The sequence below is a fragment of the Embiotoca jacksoni genome, unplaced genomic scaffold (assembly GCF_022577435.1).
Source record: "Embiotoca jacksoni isolate LCO1_2020_lvr unplaced genomic scaffold, fEmbJac1.0.p SCAF_33, whole genome shotgun sequence".
NCBI classification, from domain to species: Eukaryota; Metazoa; Chordata; class Actinopteri; family Embiotocidae; genus Embiotoca; species Embiotoca jacksoni.
Window position 1 is genome coordinate 517,359 of NW_027185385.1, and position 24,065 is coordinate 541,423.

At 49.1% G+C, this 24,065-nt stretch overlaps 2 protein-coding genes across 5 annotated transcripts in view; one reads left to right on the forward strand and one right to left on the reverse strand.

Annotated features, from left to right (window-relative positions):
• Positions 1-487: 487 nt before the first annotated feature.
• tiprl (TIP41, TOR signaling pathway regulator-like (S. cerevisiae)) lies at positions 488-17,614 on the forward strand. Of its 2 annotated transcripts, XM_069165026.1 has the most exons (12): positions 488-904; positions 1,011-1,190; positions 1,303-1,402; positions 1,492-1,623; positions 7,252-7,347; positions 7,476-7,538; positions 14,067-14,159; positions 14,385-14,561; positions 15,256-15,330; positions 15,474-15,516; positions 15,623-15,749; positions 16,837-17,614. In XM_069165026.1, exons 1-12 carry the CDS (start codon positions 780-782, stop codon positions 16,955-16,957), a joined length of 1,332 nt encoding a protein of 443 aa, XP_069021127.1. In that variant the 5' UTR covers positions 488-779; the 3' UTR covers positions 16,958-17,614. The 2 variants fall into 2 exon arrangements, with proteins under 2 accessions (XP_069021127.1, XP_069021126.1); XM_069165025.1 differs by lacking the exons at positions 14,067-14,159; positions 14,385-14,561; positions 15,256-15,330; ... (1 more) ...; positions 15,623-15,749; positions 16,837-17,614 and adding an exon at positions 11,456-12,211 and having other exon boundaries at positions 739-904.
• tex14 (testis expressed 14, intercellular bridge forming factor) overlaps positions 17,599-24,065 on the reverse strand; it is a 72,918-nt gene continuing 66,451 nt past the window's right edge. For 2 of the 3 annotated variants that reach the window (XM_069165023.1, XM_069165022.1), the window contains exons 17-22: positions 23,447-23,568; positions 23,053-23,338; positions 20,097-20,322; positions 19,634-19,723; positions 18,382-18,492; positions 17,599-17,891 (exon numbers count right to left, since the gene is read on the reverse strand). In XM_069165023.1, the coding sequence (XP_069021124.1) occupies positions 18,420-18,492; positions 19,634-19,723; positions 20,097-20,322; positions 23,053-23,338; positions 23,447-23,568 (797 nt within the window). In that variant the 3' untranslated portion in view covers positions 17,599-17,891; positions 18,382-18,419. Of the gene's footprint in view, positions 17,892-18,381; positions 18,493-19,633; positions 19,724-20,096; positions 20,323-23,052; positions 23,339-23,446; positions 23,569-24,065 lie in introns of those variants that run through there. The other variant, XM_069165024.1, reaches the window with a different exon arrangement.

Here is a 24,065-nt window from a genome sequence, read left to right on the forward strand (position 1 = left end):
CCATTTCCTGTATCTGGAACGATCTCCTGTATCTGGAACCATCTCCTGTATCTGGAACGATCTCCTGTATCTGGAATGACCTCCTGTATCTGGAACCATCTCCTGTATCTGGAATGATGTCCTGTATCAGGAACCATCTCCTGTATCTGGACCATCTCCTGTATCTGGAATGATCTCCTGTATCAGGAACCATTTCCTGTATCTGGACCATCTCCTGTATCTGGAATGATCTCCTGTATCAGGAACCATTTCCTGTATCTGGAACGATCTCCTGTATCTGGAACCATCTCCTGTATCTGGACCATCTCCTGTATCTGGAATGATCTCCTGTATCTGGAATGATCTCCTGTATCAGGAGTACACCGTCCACTGACTCCTCCTCCCGTCCATCCCTTATACACCGACCACTGACTCCTCCTCCCGTCCATCCCTTATACACCGACCACTGACTCCTCCTCCCGTCCATCCCTTATACACCGTCCACTGACTCCTCCTCCCGTCCATCCCTTATACACCGACCACTGACTCCTCCTCCCGTCCATCCCTTATACACCGACCACTGACTCGTACTGTTATCCATCATAATAATATTGTCCAATCAGAGCGATTCCAGCTCCTTCTGGAGGACTTGGTCTTTATTCAGTGAGAGACTGAGACAATGAACACCTCCACCTGTCCTCACATCAGAGGGACCTGTCTGACCTGCTGTCTGTGTCTCTGTTTGTCCTCCTGTCTTTCTGTCTCTCCCTCTGTCCATCCTCCTGTCCGTGCTACAGTTGATGCTGGCCTCTCTGTCCACGATGATGTCCCATGGCTTCAAGAGCAGTAAGCAGGACTTTACTTTTGGACCGTGGAAAGTGATGGCTGCTAAAACCCACATCATGAAGTCCAAGGACGTGGAGCGGTGAGAGGCTCCACCCCCTCCCAGCTAACTTTTATTTACCTGTTATAAAAATGACATACAGTGGTGTTGTTGTCCTCAGAGAGATGTTGTCCTCATGTCTTCTCAGGTTAGGGGAGGAGATAAACATGCCGTCTCTTCCTGAGATGTTGTTCGGGGACAATGTCCTGCGTATCCAACACGCCGACGGATACGGCATCGAGTTCAACGCCATCGACGCCCTGAAGAGAGTCAACAACATGGAGGACGCTGTGAAGGTGGCATGTGCTCAGGAGTGGATGGAGAGCAGGTGGGAGGGGGGGGACTCTGAGATGTATCATTGATGATGGTGTGAGGATGTAATGATGACGATGCAGATGATGGTGATGATGATGATGAAGATGAAGATGCTGTGGTTTCAGGGCTGACTCTGAGCACTCCAAGGAGGTGGTGCGACCGTACGATTGGACCTACACCACTGACTACAGAGGCACTCTGATCGGGGAGGGGCTTCAGATGAAGGTGGGTTGTGTCAGTGGGCGGAGCTTCATGTGGACAGTCAGAGCTCCATCAGAGAGTGACGGTTGTGTTCTGCCCATGTTCCTCTGAAGGTGTCGCAGACAGCAGAGCGGATCGACATGGAGAAGCTGAAGGCTCGGGAACACATCATGTTCTTCGAGGAGGTGCTGCTGTTTGAAGACGAGCTGCACGACCACGGAGTCTCCATGATCAGCGTGAAAATAGTGAGTGATGAGTCCTCGTGGTTTCATGGAGACCTCAGGACATCAGGAGCTCTTCCCTGAGGCAGCAGCTCATTATTCATCTGCAGCAGTTCATACAAACATCTCAGACACACCTCCACCCAGGACAACCTTCATGGTGGTGGGAAACACCATCACTTCCTGCTCGTTTACATGAACAGACTGTAGATGGTCCATCAGTCTGTCCTCCATCAGTCTAGTCCTCCATCTGTCTAGTCCTCCATCATTCTGTCCTCCATCAGTCTAGTCCTCCATCAGTCTGTCCCTCCATCTGTCTATTCCTCCATCTGTCTGTCCCTCCATCAGTCTAGTCCTCCATTAGTCTGTCCCTCCGTCAGTCTAGTCCTCCGTCAGTCTAGTCCTCCGTCAGTATATTCCTCCACCAGTGTGTCCTCCACCAGTGTGTCTTCCACACCAGTGTGTCTTCCTTTCAGTCTGTCCTCCACCAGTGTCTTCCTCCACCAGTGTCTTCCTCCACCAGTGTGTCCCCACATCAGTCTAGTCCTCCATCAGTCTGTCCTCCACCAGTGTGTCCCCACATCAGTCTGTCCCCACATCAATCTAGTCCTCCATCAGTCTGTCCTCCACCAGTATATTCCTCCGCCAGTGTCTTCCTCCACCAGTGTGTCCTCCACACCAGTGTGTCTTCCACACCAGTCTATTCCTCCATCAGTCTGTCCTCCACCAGTCTGTCCCCACATCAGTCTGTCCCCACATCAGTCTAGTCCTCCATCAGTCTGTCCTCCATCAGTCTAGTCCTCCATCAGTCTGTCCTCCACCAGTGTCTTCCTCCACCAGTGTGTCCCCACATCAGTCTGTCCCCACATCAATCTAGTCCTCCATCAGTCTGTCCTCCACCAGTATATTCCTCCACCAGTGTCTTCCTCCACCAGTGTGTCCTCCACACCAGTGTGTCTTCCACACCAGTCTATTCCTCCATCAGTCTGTCCTCCACCAGTCTGTCCCCACATCAGTCTGTCCCCACATCAGTCTAGTCCTCCATCAGTCTGTCCTCCATCAGTCTAGTCCTCCATCAGTCTGTCTTCCATCAGTCTATTCCTCCATCATTCTGTCCTCCATCAGTCTAGTCCTCCACCAGTCTAGTCCTCCACCAGTGTCTTCCTCCACCAGTCTGTCCTCCATCAGTCTATTCCTCCACCAGTCTGTCCTCCATCAGTCCATTCCTCCACCAGTGTGTCCCCAATCAGTCTATTCCTCCGCCAGTGTGTCCTCCACCAGTGTCTTCCCCACCAGTGTGTTCTCCATCAGTCTGTCCTCCATCAGTCTATTCCTCCACCAGTGTGTCCTCCATCAGTCTATTCCTCCACCAGTGTCCTCCCCACCAGTGTCCTCCATCAGTCTATTCCTCCATCAGTCTGTCCTCCATCAGTCTATTCCTCCACCAGTGTGTCTTCCATCAGTCTATTCCTCCACCAGTGTGTCCTCCATCAGTGTGTCCTCCACCAGTGTGTCCTCCATCAGTCTATTCCTCCACCAGTGTCTTCCCCACCAGTGTCTTCCCCATCAGTGTGTCCTCCATCAGTGTGTCTTCCACCAGTGTCTTCTCCACCAGTCTGTCCTCCATCAGTCTATTCCTCCACCAGTCTGTCCTCCCCACCAGTGTCCTCCATCAGTCTATTCCTCCATCAGTCTGTCCTCCATCAGTCTATTCCTCCACCAGTGTGTCTTCCATCAGTCTATTCCTCCACCAGTGTCCTCCACCAATGTGTCCTCCATCAGTGTGTCTTCCACCAGTGTGTCTTCCATCAGTCTATTCCTCCACCAGTGTCTTCCCCACCAGTGTCTTCCCCATCAGTGTGTCCTCCATCAGTTTGTTCCTCCATCAGTCTGTCCTCCACCAGTCTATTCCTCCACCAGTGTGTCCTCCATCAGTCTGTCCTCCATCAGTCTATTCCTCCACCAGTGTCTTCCCCACCAGTGTGTCCTCCACCAGTCGAGTCCTCCATCAGTCTATTCCTCCATCAGTCTAGTCCTCCATCATTCTGTCCTCCATCAGTCTAGTCCTCCATCAGTCTAGTCCTCCATCAGTCTGTCCTCCACCAGTGTGTCCCTCCACCAGTGTGTCCCTCCACCAGTGTGTCCTCCACCAGTGTCTTCCCCACCAGTGTGTTCTCCATCAGTTTATTCCTCCATCAGTCTATTCCTCCACCAGTCTATTCCTCCACCAGTGTGTCCTCCCCACCAGTGTGTCCTCCCCACCAGTGTCCTCCATCAGTCTATTCCTCCATCAGTCTGTCCTCCACCAGTGTGTCTTCCATCAGTCTATTCCTCCACCAGTGTGTCCTCCACCAATGTGTCCTCCATCAGTGTGTCTTCCACCAGTGTGTCTTCCATCAGTCTAGTCCTACACCAGTCTGTCCTCCATCAGTCTGTCCTCCATCAGTCTAGTCCTACATCAGTCTATTCCTCCACCAGTTTGTCCTCCATCAGTCTATTCCTCCACCAGTGTCCTCCACCAGTCTATTCCTCCATCAGTCTATTCCTCCACCAGTCTGTCCTCCACCAGTGTCTTCCCCACCAGTGTGTCCTCCACCAGTCGAGTCCTCCATCAGTCTAGTCCTCCATCATTCTGTCCTCCATCAGTCGAGTCCTCCATCAGTCGAGTCCTCCATCAGTCGAGTCCTCCACCAGTGTGTCCTCCACCAGTGTCTTCCCCACCAGTGTGTTCTCCATCAGTCTGTCCTCCATCAGTCTATTCCTCCACCAGTGTGTCCTCCATCAGTCTATTCCTCCACCAGTGTCCTCCCCACCAGTGTCCTCCATCAGTCTATTCCTCCATCAGTCTGTCCTCCATCAGTCTATTCCTCCACCAGTGTGTCTTCATCAGTCTATTCCTCCAGCAGTGTGTCTTCCACCAGTGTGTCCTCCATCAGTCTATTCCTCCACCAGTGTCTTCCCCACCAGTGTCTTCCCCATCAGTGTGTCCTCCATCAGTGTGTCTTCCACCAGTGTCTTCCACCAGTGTCTTCTCCATCAGTGTGTCTTCCACCAGTGTCTTCCACCAGTGTCTTCTCCACCAGTCTGTCCTCCATCAGTCTATTCCTCCACCAGTCTGTCCTCCATCAGTCTATTCCTCCACTAGTGTATCCTCCCCACCAGTGTCCTCCATCAGTCGAGTCCTCCATCAGTCTATTCCTCCACCAGTGTCCTCCATCAGTCTGTCCTCCATCAGTCTATTCCTCCACCAGTGTCCTCCATCAGTCTGTCCTCCATCAGTCTATTCCTCCACCAGTGTGTCCTCCATCAGTCTATTCCTCCATCAGTCTGTCCTCCACCAGTGTCTTCCATCAGTCTATTCCTCCACCAGTGTGTCCTCCACCAATGTGTCCTCCATCAGTGTGTCTTCCACCAGTGTGTCTTCCATCAGTCTATTCCTCCACCAGTCTGTCCTCCATCAGTCTAGTCCTCCACCAGTCTATTCCTCCATCAGTCTAGTCCTCGATCATTCTGTCCTCCATCAGTCTAGTCCTCGATCAGTCTGTCCTCCATCAGCCTATTCCTCCATCAGTCTGTCCTCCACCAGTGTGTCCCTCTACCAGTGTGTCCCTCCACCAGTGTGTCCTCCACCAGTGTCTTCCCCACCAGTGTGTTCTCCATCAGTTTATTCCTCCATCAGTGTGTCCTCCACCAATGTGTCCTCCATCAGTCTATTCCTCCACCAGTGTCTTCCCCATCAGTGTGTCCTCCACCAGTGTCTTCCACCAGTGTCTTCTCCACCAGTCTGTCCTCCATCAGTCTATTCCTCCATCAGTCTGTCCTCCACCAGTCTATTCCTCCATCAGTCTGTCCTCCACCAGTGTGTCCTCCATCAGTCTATTCCTCCACCAGTGTGTCCTCCCCACCAGTGTCCTCCATCAGTCTGTCCTCCATCAGTCTATTCCTCCACCAGTGTGTCTTCCATCAGTCTATTCCTCCACCAGTGTGTCCTCCACCAATGTGTCCTCCATCAGTGTGTCTTTTATCAGTCTATTCCTCCAGCAGTGTGTCCTCCATCAGTCTATTCCTCCATCAGTGTATTCCTCCACCAGTCTGTCCCCAATCAGTCTATTCCTACACCAGTGTGTCTTCCACCAGTGTCTTCCCCATCAGTGTGTCCTCCATCAGTCTATTCCTCCATCAGTCTAGTCCTCCATCATTCTGTCCTCCACCAGTGTGTCCTCCACCAGTGCCTTCCCCACCAGTGTGTTCTCCATCAGTTTATTCCTCCATCAGTCTGTCCTCCACCAGTGTGTCCCCCACCAGTGTTCTCCATCAGTTTATTCCTCCATCAATCTGTTCTCCATCAGTCTGTCCTCCATCAGTCTATTCCTCCATCAGTCTGTCCTCCACCAGTCTATTCCTCCACCAGTGTGTCCTCAATCAGTCTATTTCTCAACCAGTGTGTCCTCCCCACCAGTGTCCTCCATCAGTCTATTCCTCCATCAGTCTGTCCTCCACCAGTGTGTCTTCCATCAGTCTCTTCCTCCACCAGTGTGTCCTCCACCAATGTGTCCTCCATCAGTGTGTCTTCCACCAGTCTGTCCTCCATCAGTCTATTCCTCCACCAGTGTGTCTTCCATCAGTCTATTCCTCCACCAGTGTGTCCTCCACCAATGTGTCCTCCATCAGTGTGTCTTTTATCAGTCTATTCCTCCAGCAGTGTGTCCTCCATCAGTCTATTCCTCCATCAGTCTATTCCTCCACCAGTCTGTCCCCAATCAGTCTATTCCTACACCAGTGTGTCTTCCACCAGTGTCTTCCCCATCAGTGTGTCCTCCATCAGTCTAGTCCTCCATCATTCTGTCCTCCACCAGTGTGTCCTCCACCAGTGCCTTCCCCACCAGTGTGTTCTCCATCAGTTTATTCCTCCATCAGTCTGTCCTCCACCAGTGTGTCCCCCACCAGTGTTCTCCATCAGTTTATTCCTCCATCAATCTGTTCTCCATCAGTCTGTCCTCCATCAGTCTATTCCTCCATCAGTCTGTCCTCCACCAGTGTGTCTTCCATCAGTCTCTTCCTCCACCAGTGTGTCCTCCACCAATGTGTCCTCCATCAGTGTGTCTTCCACCAGTGTGTCTTCCATCAGTCTATTCCTCCACCAGTGTGTCCTCCATCAGTGTCTTCCCCACCAGTGTCTTCCCCACCAGTGTGTTCTCCATCAGTGTGTCCTCCATCAGTGTCTTCTCCACCAGTGTGTCTTCCCCACCAGTGTCTTCCCCACCAGTCTGTCCTCCATCAGTCTGGTCCTCCATCAGTCTAGTCCTCCATCAGTCTAGTCCTCCACCAGTCGGTCCTCCATCAGTCTATTCCTCCACCAGTGTCTTCCCCACTAGTGTGTCTTCCCCACCAGTGTGTCCTCCATCAGTCTGTCCTCCATCAGTCTATTCCTCCATCAGTCTGTCCTCCACCAGTGTGTCCTCTACCGGTGTGTCCCTCCACCAGTGTCTTCCCCACCAGTGTGTTCTCCATCAGTTTATTCCTCCATCAGTCTGTCCTCCATCAAATCTATTCCTCCACCAGTGTGTCCTCCCCACCAGTGTGTCCTCCACCAGTGTCCCCCTGTCTCCTGTGCCTGACCCCCTGCTGAGTTAGTGTGTGTGTGTTCTTTAGAGAGTGATGCCCACCGGTTTCTTCTTGTTGCTGCGTTTCTTCCTGCGAGTGGACGGCGTGCTGATCAGGATCAATGACACTCGACTGTACCATGAGGTGAGTTGGTCTCCATCAGGTGGGATAGATGTGATGTCATGTGACTGAAGCAGACTGGAATCAGTCATGTGATGTCTTTATGTCATGTGATGACGTGATGTCATGTGACTAAATGTTTGTGATTCCAGGCTGGGAAGGATTTCATGCTGCGAGAGTTCAGCACAAGAGAGAGCAAGATATCAGAACTGAAGGTGAGACACAGTAGCACCTGTAGACCTCTAGACCCCCTACACACCTGTAGACCTCTAGACCCCCTACACACCTGTAGACCTCTAGACCCCCTACACACCTGTAGACCTCTAGACCCCCTACACACCTGTAGACCTCTAGACCCCCTACACACCTGTAGACATTACATTTCATTTATCTGACTCTTTTATCCAAAGCGACTTACAATAAGTTCATTTCAACCATGAGGGTTCAAACCAGAACAACAGGAATCAAGAAAATATAATTTCTTCCAGAAAGACAAACTACAAAATTCTATCAGTAAGTTCTATTTTAAGATACTAAAGTTCTACTGTTCAAGATAAAGTCTGAAGAGGTGTGTTTTTAGTTTGTGGTGGAAGATGTTCAGAGTTTCTGCTGTCCTGATGTCGGTGGGGAGCTCATTCTACCATTTAGGAGCCAGGACAGAGGAGGAGGAGGAGGAGGAGGAGGAGGAGGAGCGGAGTAGTGTGAGTGTATTTAGGAGGTTAAAGACCAGTTGAGCTGCGGCATTCTGGATGAGCTGCAGAGGTCAGATGGTACTAACAGGTAGACCTGCCAGGAGGGAGTTACAGTAGTCCAGACGTGAGATGACCAGAACCTGGACCAGAACCTGGACCAGAACCTGCACCTCCTTCTGAGTGAGAAGAGGACGTCTTCTCCTGATGTTGTGCAGCATGTATCTACAGGAACGTGTTGTTGCAGTGATGTTGGCAGTAAGAGAGAGTTGACTGTCGAGTGTCTCCGAGGTTCTTATCAGTCAGGGTCGAGATAACAGAGTTGTTGAAGGTAGTAGTCAGGTCGAGGGTGGGACAGTCTTTCTCTGGAAGGAAGAGCAGGTCGGTCTTGTGGAGGTTGATTTCCAGGTGGTGTGAGGACATCCACTGAGAGATGTCAGTCAGACAGACAGAGATTCATGCTGCTACCTGTGTTTCAGATCTGGAAAAGAGAGGATCAGTTGGGTGTCATCAGCATAGCTGTGGTAGGAAAAGACATGCGAGTGAAGGACAGAGCCGAGAGAGTCGGTGTAGAGAGAAGAGGAGGGGACCCGGGACGGAGCCTTGAGGGACACCAGTAGTGAGAGGACAAGGTTCAGATACAGAGAGAGAGAGAGAGAGGAGGGAGAGAGGAGGGGGAGAGGAGAGAGAGAGAGAGGAGGAGGGAGAGAGAGAGGAGGGAGAGAGGAGGGGGAGAGGAGAGAGAGAGAGAGAGGAGGAGGGGGAGAGGAGAGAGAGAGAGAGGAGGGAGAGAGGAGGGGGAGAGGAGAGAGAGAGAGAGGAGGAGGGAGAGAGAGAGAGAGAGAGAGAGAGAGAGGAGGGAGAGAGGGAGAGAGGAGAGAGAGAGAGAGAGAGGAGGGGGAGAGGAGAGAGAGAGAGGAGGAGGGAGAGAGGAGAGAGAGAGGAGGGGGAGAGGACGGGGAGAGGAGAGAGAGAGGAGGAGGGAGAGAGAGGAGGGAGAGAGGAGAGAGAGAGAGAGAGAGAGAGAGAGAGAGGAGGGAGAGAGGAGGGGGAGAGAGGGGAGGAGGGAGAGAGGAGAGAGAGAGAGAGAGGAGGGAGAGAGGGGAGGAGGGAGAGAGAGGAGGAGGGAGAGGAGAGAGAGAGAGGAGGAGGGAGAGGGAGAGAGAGAGAAAGGGAGTGAATGTTGTGACTGACAGGTCCAGAGTCTGTTGATGTGGTCAGGTTGTCAGTTAGAGAGAGTCAGAGATAAAGAAGTGGTCGGAGACATGAAGTGGAGTTACAGTGAGGTTAGATGTGGAGCAGTTTCTGGTGAAATATAGTCCAGGTGGTTCCAACCTTTGTGAGGAGGAGGAGAAGGACTGAGGGAGACAGCAAAGGAAGACAGGAAGAGCACAAGGTCAGATGACTTCTCAGTCTGGATGTTAAAGTCACCCAGAAGGACAAGTGGAGGACCATGTTCTGGGACGTTTGACAGGAGGACGTCTAATTCGTCCAGAAATTCAAGAGACAGTGAGGTAGGAAGTGGAAGTGGGTAAAGAGAAAACCTCCATTTAGGGAGATGAGTAAACCTGTACCCCCCCCCTCCCCTCCCCCTCCTCCCTCTACCAGGAGGTCTGGGGGTGTGGCTGAAGGAGAAGACAGAGGAGAGAGCATCAGGGTGGATGTTGTCCGGTGTGATCCAGGTCTTCGGAGACTCCAACGAAAGACTCCGTTGTCTTGATCCTCCTTCGTCTTCGGACACTCCAACGAAAGACTCCGTTGTCTTGATCCTCCTTCGTCTTCGGACACTCCAACGAAAGACTCCGTTGTCTTGATCTTCCTTCGTCTTCGGACACTCCAACGAAAGACTCCGTTGTCTTGATCCTCCTTTGTCTTCGGACACTCCAACGAAAGACTCCTTTGTCTTGATCCTCCTTCGTCTTCGGAGACTCCAACGAAAGACTCCGTTGTCTTGATCCTCCTTCGTCTTCGGACACTCCAACGAAAGACTCCTTTGTCTTGATCCTCCGAGTCTTCGGAGACTCCAACGAAAGACTCCGTTGTCTTGATCCTCCTTCGTCTTCGGACACTCCAACGAAAGACTCCTTTGTCTTGATCCTCCGAGTCTTCGGAGACTCCAACGAAAGACTCCGTTGTCTTGATCCTCCTTCGTCTTCGGACACTCCAACGAAAGACTCCGTTGTCTTGATCTTCCTTCGTCTTCGGACACTCCAACGAAAGACTCCGTTGTCTTGATCCTCCTTCGTCTTCGGACACTCCAACGAAAGACTCCGTTGTCTTGATCCTCCTTCGTCTTCGGACACTCCAACGAAAGACTCCGTTGTCTTGATCCTCCTTCGTCTTCGGACACTCCAACGAAAGACTCCTTTGTCTTGATCTTCCTTCGTCTTCGGACACTCCAACGAAAGACTCCTTTGTCTTGATCCTCCGAGTCTTCATACGATGAGCCCTGACGCTTCAAGCACTTCCTGGTTTTACAGCAGGGTTGACGCTGGTTGGCTACAGCTGGTCTGACCACACCCCCCTGCTCATTAGCAGCACCAGGTGTTACAAATGGGAGAGCTATTGAAACTCACCACTGTTTAGTGATCTGAAACAAAGAAAACTTTGACCAAATCTCTAAACAGTGCCACAAACTTTATTTACCTCAAAGGTAGAAAGTAAAATATAACTTAGTGCTTTATAGAATTGGAGTAAAAGTCTAACTTGTTCTCTTTAACTCAGTTACTTTAGTGAAAACAAGAACCCCTACAGACCTTTGGACCTCTAGACCACCTACAGACCTGCAGACCCCCTGTAGACCTGCAGACCCCCTACAGACCTCTAGACCACCTACAGAGCTGTAGACCCCCTACAGACCTGTAGATCCCCTTCAGATCTATAGACCTGCAGACCCCCTACACACCTCTAGACCTGCGACCCCCTACACATCTGTAGACCTGTAGACCCCCTACAGACCTGTAGACCCCCTTCAGATCTATAGACCTGCAGACCCCCTACAAACCTGTAGACCTGCAGACCCCCTACATACCTCTAGACCACCTACAGACCTCTAGACCACATAGAGACCTCTAGACCTGTAGACCTGCGACCCCCTACACACATCTAGACCTGCAGACCCCCTACATACCTGTTGACCCCCTTCAGATCTATAGACCTGCAGACCCCCTACAGACCTCTAGACCTGTAGACCTGCGATCCCCTACACATCTCTAGACCTGTAGACCCCCTACAGACCTGTAGACCCCCTACACACCTCTGGACCTGCAAACCCACTACAGACCTTCAGACCCCCTATAGACCTGTAGACCCCCTACAGATTTATAGACCCCCTACAGACCTGTAGACCCCTACAGACCTGTAGACCCCCTACAAACCCATAGACCTGGATCCTTCATGATGAGCGGTACCGTTGGGTTCTAACAGGTTCCTCGTCTCTCCAGAACGTTCCCGCTGCTCTCTACACCGATCCCAATGAGATCGCCCAGCACCTGACCCTGAAGCTGACCGAGTGTGACAAGCTGGAGCTCCCGGAGACGCAGCCTGAGACGGACGGTTCTGAAGAGGTCCAGTAGCGATGCTGTGAGGTCCAGACGGATGTGTTGCATGAAGACGAACGGGAACAGTAGTCTTAATCTCACAGTAACGTGTACAGAGTTTTTCTATGTGAAGTCATATGGTAGGAACCTGACCCTTGTCCTGCTTCACCTGTAGTTCTGACCCGTTTTGTACTGACAGGAGGCCCGCTATGACTGCTCTTTGTAATATGAGTGTAGTAATGATAGTGAGTCCGTACGGCACAGAGCAGCACTGTGTTCTCATCAGGAGGTCTGTAAATACAGCTGCTGTATTTTTTACGGTGTTTTCCATTTGCGAGTCAAACACCTCCAGAACGTGTGAATGTCCAACATCTGGCCCAATAAAGTTCCTCCGTGTAAATACCACCTTCTGGGTCTTTGTTGGATTCCATCCCATAATGAGTGTAATTATGTTCAGACATGTTCAGGTTTATTCCACATGTTCTCCTGTTGTGTCTCAGCAGGACAGCTGCAGCACTGACATGTGATCAGTGAGTAGTCCAACTACCAAACATGTAACAGAAACATTCATATACATGAGTTTCTGTGTTTACATTCAAAAACATCTGTTCATTAAATCATATATAAACTAATAAAGATTCAGTCCGCTGTCACAGCTGATTTAGTTCGTGCTCTGTTCATTGTTCTCTACTGATGTTATACATAAAGTTTTTTTATTTTTTTATTCAGTTTGGATCAGCCGGAGGGACGGTGCCGCTGAACTCTACGCTGTTGTGATTGGTTGTAAAAGTGTCCGCTGCAATGATTGGTTATTTTGCCTACGGTCACGTGGTCCTTAAACCAATCCCTAACCTTGATCCTGACTCTTAACTTGAACCCCGTCTACTACCTAACAAACTAATCACGGGCGGGTGTCCTTCCCGACGATCCAATCTAGCCCCAACCCTCCGAACACAGACGGGCAGTAAAATGGCGGACAAACAGACGGTGACGTCTCACTCGGCTGACCAATCGGCTCTCTCCGGTCCTGACAGCTGGCCAATCACAGAGCCCGCAGCAGGCTGGAAACTATTCAACATGGAGACAACAGTTGAGAAGCTCGAGGCGATGGTAAGCTAGTCCTTTATTCTCTGTCCTGTCCATGTCCTCGGTCCGTCCGGAAACAGTCGGCAGGTAGTTAAGGACGACCGGGAGACACCGTGTCCCCGACACGGTTTTATCGGTCTCTAACTGTTCAAACTCCGGAGCGATACCCAGCAGGTCCTCCGTGGTCCTCTGGCCTGTCTATCCTCTGTCTCTGACCTCCTGTCTTCGAGCACTGTCCTGTCCCCAATCTCCACAGTCCCACCCAGACGAGCCACATCTGTGAGTGTCCACATCTGTAAGTGTCCACAGCTGGTCTCAGATCAGCAGTGGACATAAGACACACGGCTTCAACAGTGTCTTTCTCAGCAGAGCTCCAATTATTATTGTTGGACTTGAGACATTCATGACTCATTTGTAGCTGCTGGTTGTCCCTCACAGCTTGGACAGACACTGTGGACAGCAGAAAGGCGAGACTTCATGTGAGGACAGACTTTGTCCCCCTGACCTACTGCAGTCCTCTATAAGTCCATCAAAATGAAAGTCCAGGTCCTCAGGGTGCTACAGAGGACATGGAGGACATGTCCATGAGTGCCTGCTTCATTTTGAGATGTTGGTTACTTTGGTTTTATTTATCAGATTTTATCTGGTTTTATTTGATTTTATCTGGTTTTATTTACTTTTATCTGGTTTTATTTATCAGATTTTATCTGGTTTTATTTGATTTTATCTGGTTATATCAGATTTTATCTGGTTTTATTTGATTTTATCTGGTTATATCAGATTTTATCTGGTTTTATTTGATTTTATCTGGTTTTATTTACTTTTATCTGGTTTTATTTACTTTTATCTGGTTTTATTTATCAGATTTTATCTGGTTTTATTTGATTTTATCTGGTTATATCAGATTTTATCTGGTTTTATTTGATTTTATCTGGTTATATCAGATTTTATCTGGTTTTATTTATCAGATTTTATCTGGTTATATCAGATTTCATCTGGTTTTATTTATCAGATTTTATCAGATTTTATCTGGTTTTATTTGGTTTTATCTGGTTTTATTTGGTTTTATCTGGTTTTATTTGGTTTTATCTGGTTTTATTTGGTTTTATCTGGTTTTATGTTCCAGCTGTTGGCAGCTGCTCTGACTTCATTGCACTTCTGTACCAGACTGAGAGTAGTGCAATAGTATCGTCAAAGCATCTGACAATGGCACCACGGCTCTACGTCCACAGGGAGACACCACACACTGCACAGAGACACCACACACTGCAGGGAGACGCGGAGACACCACACTGCACAGAGACACCATCCACTGCAGGGAGGGAGGGACGGACAGACAGAGCAGAGAGACAGTCCATCCTTGTGTCGGAGCAGAAGAGGGCGGGGCCTGTTGTTACCTGCTGAGGTGTAACTGCGAGTGTTTCTCCAGTTCCTGAAGTCAGAGGCGGACCTGGAGTACATCGAGAAGAGGCTGAAGCTGGACTTCATCAACAACACTGCAGACAATGGATGTCCCTCTGAGGTGAGGACCAGCTGGCTTTAGAAAGACTCATGTCCCTGAGGACATCCTGACTGTCGGCTCCTTTGTCCTCTGAAACATGAATTCTCTATAATATATTTTCTCTCTGATATCAGACATGTTAATGAACAGAACCAAACATAGAAGTGCAATTAGACCCAAAGAGGACAAAGACAACACGGAGTTGTTTGTCCTCACCTGACCACCAGGTGTTCTGTGTGTCTGCAGGAGAACCCGGCGCTGATGTTGGAGAACCTGAAGGCCATCAAGGCCAAACACTCTGCGCTGAGTAGCCAGGTGAAGGAGATCACTGCTGCTCAGAGGGAGTCCATGGACGCCATCAGAACCCAGCTGGGCAGCGCCATGACGCTGGTGCAGCAGCTACAGGACACCACCGGCACACAGGTACACACTACACACTGTACACAATACACACAGGTACACACTACACACCGTACACAATACAGACAGGTACACACTACACACTGTACACAATACACACAGGTACACACTACACACTGTACACACAGTACACACTACACACTGTACACAATACACACAGGTACACACTACACACTGTACACAATACACACAGGTACACACTACACACCGTACACAATACAGACAGGTACACACTACACACTGTACACAATACACACAGGTACACACTACACACTGTACACACAGTACACACTACACACTGTACACAATACACACAGGTACACACTACACACTGTACACACAGTACACACTACACACTGTACACAATACACACAGGTACACACTACACACTGTACACAATACACACAGGTACACACTACACACCGTACACAATACAGACAGGTACACACTACACACTGTACACAATACACACAGGTACACACTACACACTGTACACACAGTACACACTACACACTGTACACAATACACACAGGTACACACTACACACTGTACACACAGTACACAATACACACAGGTACACACTACACACTGTACACACAGTACATACAGTACACAATACACAGGTACACACTGTATCTGTATTGTACTTGTAAGAACCCTGTGTGTGTGTGTGTGTGTGTGTGTGTCCCTGCTGCAGGTGGATCCACTGACTGAGAGTGAACAGGAAGCAGCAGCTCTGCTGAGTTCAGCCATCAGTCACAGTACATCAGAGGTAAGATCCCACACAGCTGCAGTCACTGCTCACCTGTGGAGCAGGTGAAGGCCACATCAGTAGTGGGAGCTGTTCTCCACCACGTGTTCTCCTTCACATGTTCTCTGCTTATTTCTGCTGTTAATCAGGATGTGTTCTTCCAGGTGTGTCCTGCTGGAGCATCTTCTGACCTGCAGCAGCCTCAGAGTGAGTCTCTAACCTTCCACAAACTGTTGGTCTCTGTTGGTTGATCTGATCCTTCTCCAGTTCCTGGATTCGATCAGCTGACTGAGATGAACTTGTGTGTCTGCAGGCTGTGACAGTGACGAGGTGAGTGCAGTCATGTTGGAGGCGGTTCCTCTCAGTCTACGCTCCAACATCAATCTGGAGGATCTCAACGCCTTCTACCAGCAGCTGCAGCATCATCTCAGAACCAACAGGTAGGAGAATAACTGTCTTTCAGAGGCTACAGTCAGAGATTATAAACAGTCTACAGTCAGCCTACAGTCAGAGATTATGAACAGTCTACAGTCAGAGATTATGAACAGTCTACAGTCAGCCTACAGTCAGAGATTATGAACAGTCTACAGTCAGAGATTATGAACAGTCTACAGTCAGCCTACAGTCAGAGATTATGAACAGTCTACAGTCAGAGATTATGAACAGTCTACAGTCAGCCTACAGTCAGAGATTATAAACAGTCTACAGTCAGAGATTATAAACAGTCTACAGTCAGAGATTATGAACAGTCTACAGTCAGAGATTATGAACAGTCTACAGTCAGAGATTATGAACAGTCTACAGTCAGAGATTATGAACAGTCTACAGTCAGAGATTATGAACAGTCTACAGTCAGAGATTATGAACAGTCTACAGTCAGCCTACAGTCAGAGATTATAAACAGTCTACAGTCAGAGATTATAAACAGTCTACAGTCAGCCTACAGTCAGAGATTATAAACAGTCTACAGTCAGAGATTATAAACAGTCTACAGTCAGCCTACAGTCAGAGATTATAAACAGTCTACAGTCAGAGATTATAAACAGTCTAGTCAGCCTACAGTCAGAGATTATAAACAGTCTACAGTCAGAGATTATAAACAGTCTACAGTCAGCCTACAGTCAGAGATTATAAACAGTCTACAGTCAGAGATTATGAACAGTCTACAGTCAGAGATTATGAACAGTCTACAGTCAGCCTACAGTCAGAGATTATGAACAGTCTACAGTCAGCCTACAGTCAGAGATTATGAACAGTCTACAGTCAGAGATTATAAACAGTCTACAGTCAGAGATTATAAACAGTCTACAGTCAGACGTTCCAGTCAGTCTACAGTCAAAGGGTACTGAGGAGGAGAGCAGGATCAGTGAACTGATTGAAGGATTACAGTCTTACATGACTGGAGTCAGACATGTTTGTCTCAACGCAACGTTTCAGCTTTTCTGAAGTCCAAACTTCATTAACTGTCCTGATGGGGTCTCTGACTGGGACACTGCAGCATCACTAGTCTCCTGTCGTCCTCCTCAGTGGCTCGCTCAACATCCAGAAAATGAAGCAGCTGAAGGTGTCTGATACCAGGCTGAAGGTCCTGCAGCACCTGTGTCTGGTGGAGCTGGACAGGAAAGGTCACGTCCGTCTGGTCCTGTGAGGATGCTACCGACAGGATGGGTTCTGCCCGGTGTCAGCTGGGTGTCCTGGAGTCTTCATCTGACTCGGCAGCTCTGAGGACACAGAGACCACCTGATGTTTGGACCACATCAGTCCCACCTTCAGTTCAGAAGCAGATGTTTACTGTTCCAGTTTAGTGATGTAAAGGACAGCATTACCTCCAGGCCGTGGTCGTCTCTTCCTCCTGCTTCCTCGCCTGTGTTAACAGAGACCTCCTCTTCATCATTTGGCTCCTGCTGCAGCTTCACTGCTCAGTTGGATTCATGGTGCGTCCTGTCAGATGACTCCGACACCCACCACCCCTTCTCATCTGTAATGTACTGAAACCTTTCATCCTGCAGCCTCTGTTTCTCTCCTCTATCCTCAAACAACATGCATGATGTCTGCTGCCTGGCGGAGACATTTCTCATGTCAGGACACACTTTACTATCACAAGCTACTAATTTATACCAATTTTTTAAAAGTGACCCTTAATGAAAGAAGGAGGCTGCAGAGACACTGCTGTGACGAAGGTCAGTGTTCAGGTGTGTAGACTGACACTGATGATGAAGATTTAAAGGCCTTGAACATGTGGGTATTGTGTCATGGTGGGGGGGGGGGGGGGTTACAGAACAAAGCACCTTTAAGGTACAAGACTCAGTTTTATTATCTCTAAATAAACCAACAGTGTAAATAATATTGCAGACAGTTTGGTTCTTTAAGCAGCTGAACAGAAACAAACAGTGAACATCGAACAGTTTCTCAACACAAAAATGAATTCAGATTGAACTAGTTTGTTTGGAGCTTCAACAACAGACTGGATGAAACAGAACAGTCGTGAGAACAGAAGTGTTCCTCTGCTGTGGTTCTCAGTCTGGTGTCCAACAGTCCTCCAGGTACTGCAGACATACAGACTGGATCAGCACCGACAACCTCTGTGGAGACATGATGAGCTCATCAATTCTGATTCTCTCTGCGACACAAACATCTCTTTATTTCCCTGTGAATCATGTTTTTATTTTATCCTTTCTAACCAAAGTGAAGCTCTTAATGTCACGACTGTGTGGATGTAAACATGGATATTTCACTTTATGAATATTAAAGTACACATCCTAACAGTTAGTATACACACACACACTGTTAGTATACACACACACACACACACACTGTTAGTACACACACACACACAGTGTTAGTATACAGTTAGGACACACACTGTTAGTACACACAGTTAGTACACAGTTAATATAGACAGTGTTAGTACACAGTTAGTACACACACTGTTAGTATACACAGTTAGCACACACACACACACTGTTAGTATACACACTTAGTACACTGTTAGTGTACAGTTAGTATACACACTTAGTACACACACTTAGTACACACACTGCTGTGTACACACACTGTTAGTATATACTTTACCAGATATGTATGTTTTTCCGGGAGGTGTGTGTGTGTTTTCAGGAGCTCTCTTCACTGGAGCTGAGAGTGTGTGCGCTCTCTCCTCCAGTGTGTCCTTGGTCCAGCTCACACCTACAGGAGACATGGGTTCCTCTCTGTTAGGACAGTCTTTGGTTCTCTACATCGCTTCTTCTCTGTAGACAGGTAATCCTCAGGTCTGCAGTAACAGTAAGTAACAGTACTAACAATAATATATGTATAACGATACAAACATGAAGATCTTCTGGAATATGATGCATTACTGTAGATCAAACTAACATCTGTACACAAATCAGTTAAAATAACCACAACCTTAAATAACTACAGCAGTGAAATCCACAGTAATGCAACAATGTTCCTGTTCTGTAAGAACTATGTATCTCTGAAAATCAATAAGTTTAGAAAAACATTTTCCAGCTGATCCAAGAGGGTTTCAATAATTTATTTAGATTACAAAATACCATGTCAGTCAATAAAGGAACATGTAATCCTTCAGTTTATCAGAAACATTGAAATTTAAAATCAAAAGAACTGGAGATACATGGTTTTCAGTGGACAGGACCGTAATCTGAAAAGTAACTGAAGCTGCAACATAAATGTAGTAGAGTAAAAAGTACAAGATTTAGCAAGGAGTGGAAGTATAAAGATCCATTAAATCAAGTACTTCAGTAAATGACTAACGTTCAGGATCAGTAGTGTTCAGTAAATGACTTGGTAATGTTCAGGATCAGTAGTGTGTTCAGTAAGTAGGGTGGCTGTAGCTCAGTTGGTAGAGTGGGTTGAACACTAATCAGAAGGTTGGTGGTTCGATCCCCAGCTCCTCCTGTCCACATGCCTAAGTGTCCTTGAGCAAGACACTGAACCCCAAGTTGCTCCTGATGGTGAACCATCAGTATGTGAATGTTCTCCTGATGGCAGCACCTTGCATGGTGATCTGTCTCATTAGTGTGTGAATGGAAAAACATGTTAAAGCGCTTTGAGACCGAAAGGTGATAAAACCATACAAGTACAGACCATTTATCATTTAAATGACTCGGTAACGTTCAGGGTCAGTAATGTGTTCAGTAAATGACTATATATATATACATATATATATATACATATATATATATACATATATATATAGTATATATATGGGCTGGACCACAGTGTGAGGTAGACAGAGACACTGCCGTGCTTCAGCTCCAGCACCACCTCAGATGTTGGACTGTGGAACCAAACCTCTGGTACTCACACTGTGGGGATTCCTGTACTTGGTCCTGGACTAGTTCTAGTTCCCTCCACCTCAAAGCACTGCAGCGCTTCATCCAGTGTAGAGTGGGCTCTGAAAACAAGAGGAGACACATGGGCAGAGGAACCACTCTACTGGACCGATCTGAGCCCGTCACAAGTCTGACTGTCGTAGAGTCCTATGTTCAGATGGTTAACAGATGAGTAGGTGTGTGTGTGGTCCAGAGATGAGACAGAAGAGGTTCTAACAAGTTCAACAAGATGTCTCAGAGCCTCATCAGGGCAAACTGAATATCTGTCCAACAAACACATGATTTGCTCAGAGTCTAAAAATGAAGAATTATGAGCATGAAAAATATAAATGTCAGTCATGTGGAGGCTGCTGCAGAACACAGCAGTATGTATCAGCACTTCTAACACCACCTGGGACGGGCCCTTCATGTTCAGCAGGTTCTGGTTCCACCCACCTGTTGGTATCGTTGAGTGAAGCTGGACTCTGCAGAGACCCGGGACACTCCCTGAGCCCATTCTCCTTCTCTGGATCGGCTCCCAGCTCACCTGAATGGCCCGTCAGTCCCAGACAGCTGATGTAAACAGAGCTGCTGTCTCCTGCTTCCTCACCATCTCCACATAACCCTTTCATGTTCTTCCTCCTGTTTTCAGTATCCTCCTCCTCCTCCTCCTGGGCTGACTCTGAGAAGAAAAGCCAAATGCACTCAATTCCTTTCATCAGTAAATGATCTCTGAAGTGTTTCTGTACATCACTCAGGTCTGTTAGCGTGCCCGTTTCAGTGTTCATTAAAGGTTTTCTTCTGGTTGTTTTGTGTCCAGTGAAGAGAATGTCTGTTAGAAGATTAAATACTGGACTGGATCAGCACACCTCCTCCAGCTCTGTTAGAGACCTCAGTGCAAGACTGATTTTTTTTTTTGATTTTATTTTTTTTGATTTTATACACTTTATTGATCCCCGAGGGGAAATGTCTTCACTACAGCAGGGGGGCTGTCAGGGGGGAGATGCTGCAGCAGGCTGCCACTAGCGCGGCGCCAGGTAACCTGACCTGAGGTGCATGTTTTTTTGGTCCTGATCCTCTGACTGATCCTGTTTCCTCACTCAGACTGCTTCCAGGAATCTCACTGTATTTCCAGAGTTTCTCAGTGATCTGCTGCATGAAGGTGGACCGTTGATCTGGGGGACCGTTGATCTGGGGGACTGTTCACCTGGGGGACCGATCACCTAGAGGAACGATCACCTGGAGGACCGTTCACCTGGAGGACCGATCACTTAGAGGACCGATCACTTAGAGGACCGATCACCTAGAGAGAGGACCGATCACCTAGAGAGAGGACCGATCACCTAGAGGGCCGATCACCTAGAGAGAGGACCGATCACCTAGAGAGAGGACCGATCACCTAGAGAGAGGACCGATCACCTAGAGGGCCGATCACCTAGAGAGAGGACCGATCACCTAATGGACCGATCACCTAGAGGGCCGATCACCTAGAGAGAGGACCGATCACCTAGAGAGAGGACCGATCACCTAGAGGGCCGATCACCTAGAGGGCCGATCACCTAGAGAGAGGACTGATCACCTAGAGAGAGGACCGATCACCTAGAGGGCCGATCACCTAGAGAGAGGACCGATCACCTAATGGACCGATCACCTAGAGGGCCGATCACCTAGAGAGAGGGCCGATCACCTAGAGAGAGGACCGATCACCTAGAGAGAGGACCGATCACCTAGAGGGCCGATCACCTAGAGAGAGGACCGATCACCTGGAGGACCGTTCACCTGGAGGACCGATCACCTAGAGGACCGATCACCTAGAGAGAGGGCCGATCACCTAGAGGACCGATCACCTAGAGAGAGGACCGATCACCTAGAGGGCCGATCACCTAGAGAGAGGACCGATCACCTGGAGGACCGTTCACCTGGAGGACCGATCACCTAGAGGACCGATCACCTAGAGAGAGGACCGATCATCTAGAGGACCGATCACCTAGAGGGCCGATCACCTAGAGAGAGGACCGATCACCTAGAGAGAGGACCGATCACCTAGAGAGAGGACCGATCACCTAGAGAGAGGACCGATCACCTAGAGGGCCGATCACCTAGAGGGCCGATCACCTAGAGGGCCGATCACCTAGAGAGAGGACCGATCACCTAGAGAGAAGACCGATCACCTAGAGAGAGGACCGATCACCTGGAGGACCGTTCACCTGGAGGACCGATCACCTAGAGGACCGATCACCTAGAGGACCGATCACCTAGAGAGAGGACCGATCACCTAGAGAGAGGACCGATCACCTGGAGGACCGTTCACCTGGAGGACCGATCACCTAGAGGGCCGATCACCTAGAGAGAGGACCGATCTCCTAGAGAGAGGACCGATCACCTGGAGGACCGTTCACCTGGAGGACCGATCACCTAGAGAGAGGACCGATCACCTAGAGAGAGGACCGATCACCTAGAGGGCCGATCACCTAGAGAGAGGACCGATCACCTAGAGGGCCGATCACCTAGAGAGAGGACCGATCACCTAGAGAGAGGACCGATCACCTAGAGAGAGGACCGATCACCTAGAGAGAGGGCCGATCACCTAGAGAGAGGGCCGATCACCTAGAGGGCCGATCACCTGGAGGACCGTTCACCTAGAGAGAGGACCGATCACCTAGAGGGCCGATCACCTAGAGAGAGGACCGATCACCTAGAGGGCCGATCACCTAGAGAGAGGACCGATCACCTAGAGAGAGGACCGATCACCGAGAGGACCGATCACCTAGAGAGAGGGCCGATCACCTCGAGAGAGGACCGATCACCTAGAGAGAGGGCCGATCACCTAGAGAGAGGGCCGATCACCTAGAGGGAGGACCGATCACCTAGAGAGAGGACCGATCACCGAGAGGACCGATCACCTAGAGAGAGGGCCGATCACCTCGAGAGAGGACCGATCACCTAGAGAGAGGGCCGATCACCTAGAGAGAGGACCGATCACCTAGAGGGAGGACCGATCACCTAGAGGGAGGACCGATCACCTAGAGGGAGGACCGATCACCTAGAGGACCGATCACCTAGAGGGCCGATCACCTAGAGAGGACCGATCACCTAGAGAGAGAACCGATCACCTAGAGAGAGGACCGATCACCTAGAGAGAGGACCGATCACCTAGAGAGAGGACCGATCACCTAGAGAGAGGACCGATCACCTAGAGGACCGATCACCTAGAGAGAGGACCGATCACCTAGAGAGAGGACCGATCACCTAGAGGACCGATCACCTAGAGAGAGGACCGATCACCTAGAGGGCCGATCACCTAGAGAGAGGACCGATCACCTAGAGGACCGATCACCTAGAGGACCGATCACCTAGAGGACCGATCACCGGGTGGACTACAGCAGTAGTACTACAGGTGTGTGTCTCTCACCTGTCTGTGGGTCACAGCAACCATGCTCTTCTTCATCTCCTCTGTCATCCTCCTCTCTCCTGTTTTCTTCATCATTAGTGCACTCTGCTGTTCGATTCTCATCTTCCTCCAACACATTTAATCCTGGCGGACTGCTTCCATCCAGCTCCTCCTCGCTCTCCTCCCTCTGCTCCTGCTCAGACCGTCCTGCTCCCTCTCCTCCCTCCTCCAGCTCCTCCTGTTTGGCTGTGATGAAGCCCTGAAAACTTTCTTCCATTAGAAGTGAAGGCAGATAAATGCTGGAATCCTAAAAATGTACAAACACATTGGAAAACACAACAGGTCAGCTTTCAGAATTTATTTCAGTCTGACAGTGGACAGACAGTTAAAGTAAAAGTGTGTGTGTGAAGGGAACCTTTCCTGAGCTCCCTCCTAATGTGGTTGAACTCCTGACAGACACTGAGGTGGGGGGGCTGCCGGTGGAGGAGGGGGGGGGACCTGCCTCAATAACACCTGATATCACTCGCGGGTAAACATCTGTCAACACACACGAACAACAAGGACAGGCGTCATGGTATGAACCGTATGTCCTCCTTTACATGTCCATGGGTGTATGTACATGCATGTGACTGGTTAAACTCCTTTCTTGTATGTAAACTAGAAACCTGGTATCTGCATTTCTACTGACAACGTTCCTTTCTATTTCGGAGCGGTTTGGAGCAGGAAGTGACCATATTTGGACGAGCTGGGGGAGGAGCCAGCGGTGGATCTGACCGATCTGATCGGAAACCTGACGATACTACGTCCCGCCCACCGATAGCTGTAACCTGACTGCACCACAGGCCTGTCAATCAAACAGACACGCCCCCAAAAACAGGTCTTCTTGAATCTTCTTTTCTAATGAATGAGGGATTATTTTCAGATGGACCTCCAGAAAACTAATAAGAAGGAGTGACTTTAGCTAACAACACCGAGATAACTGATGGACACATTTTATTCACTTTGGATTTGATGAGAGAAGTTGAATGGGAGTC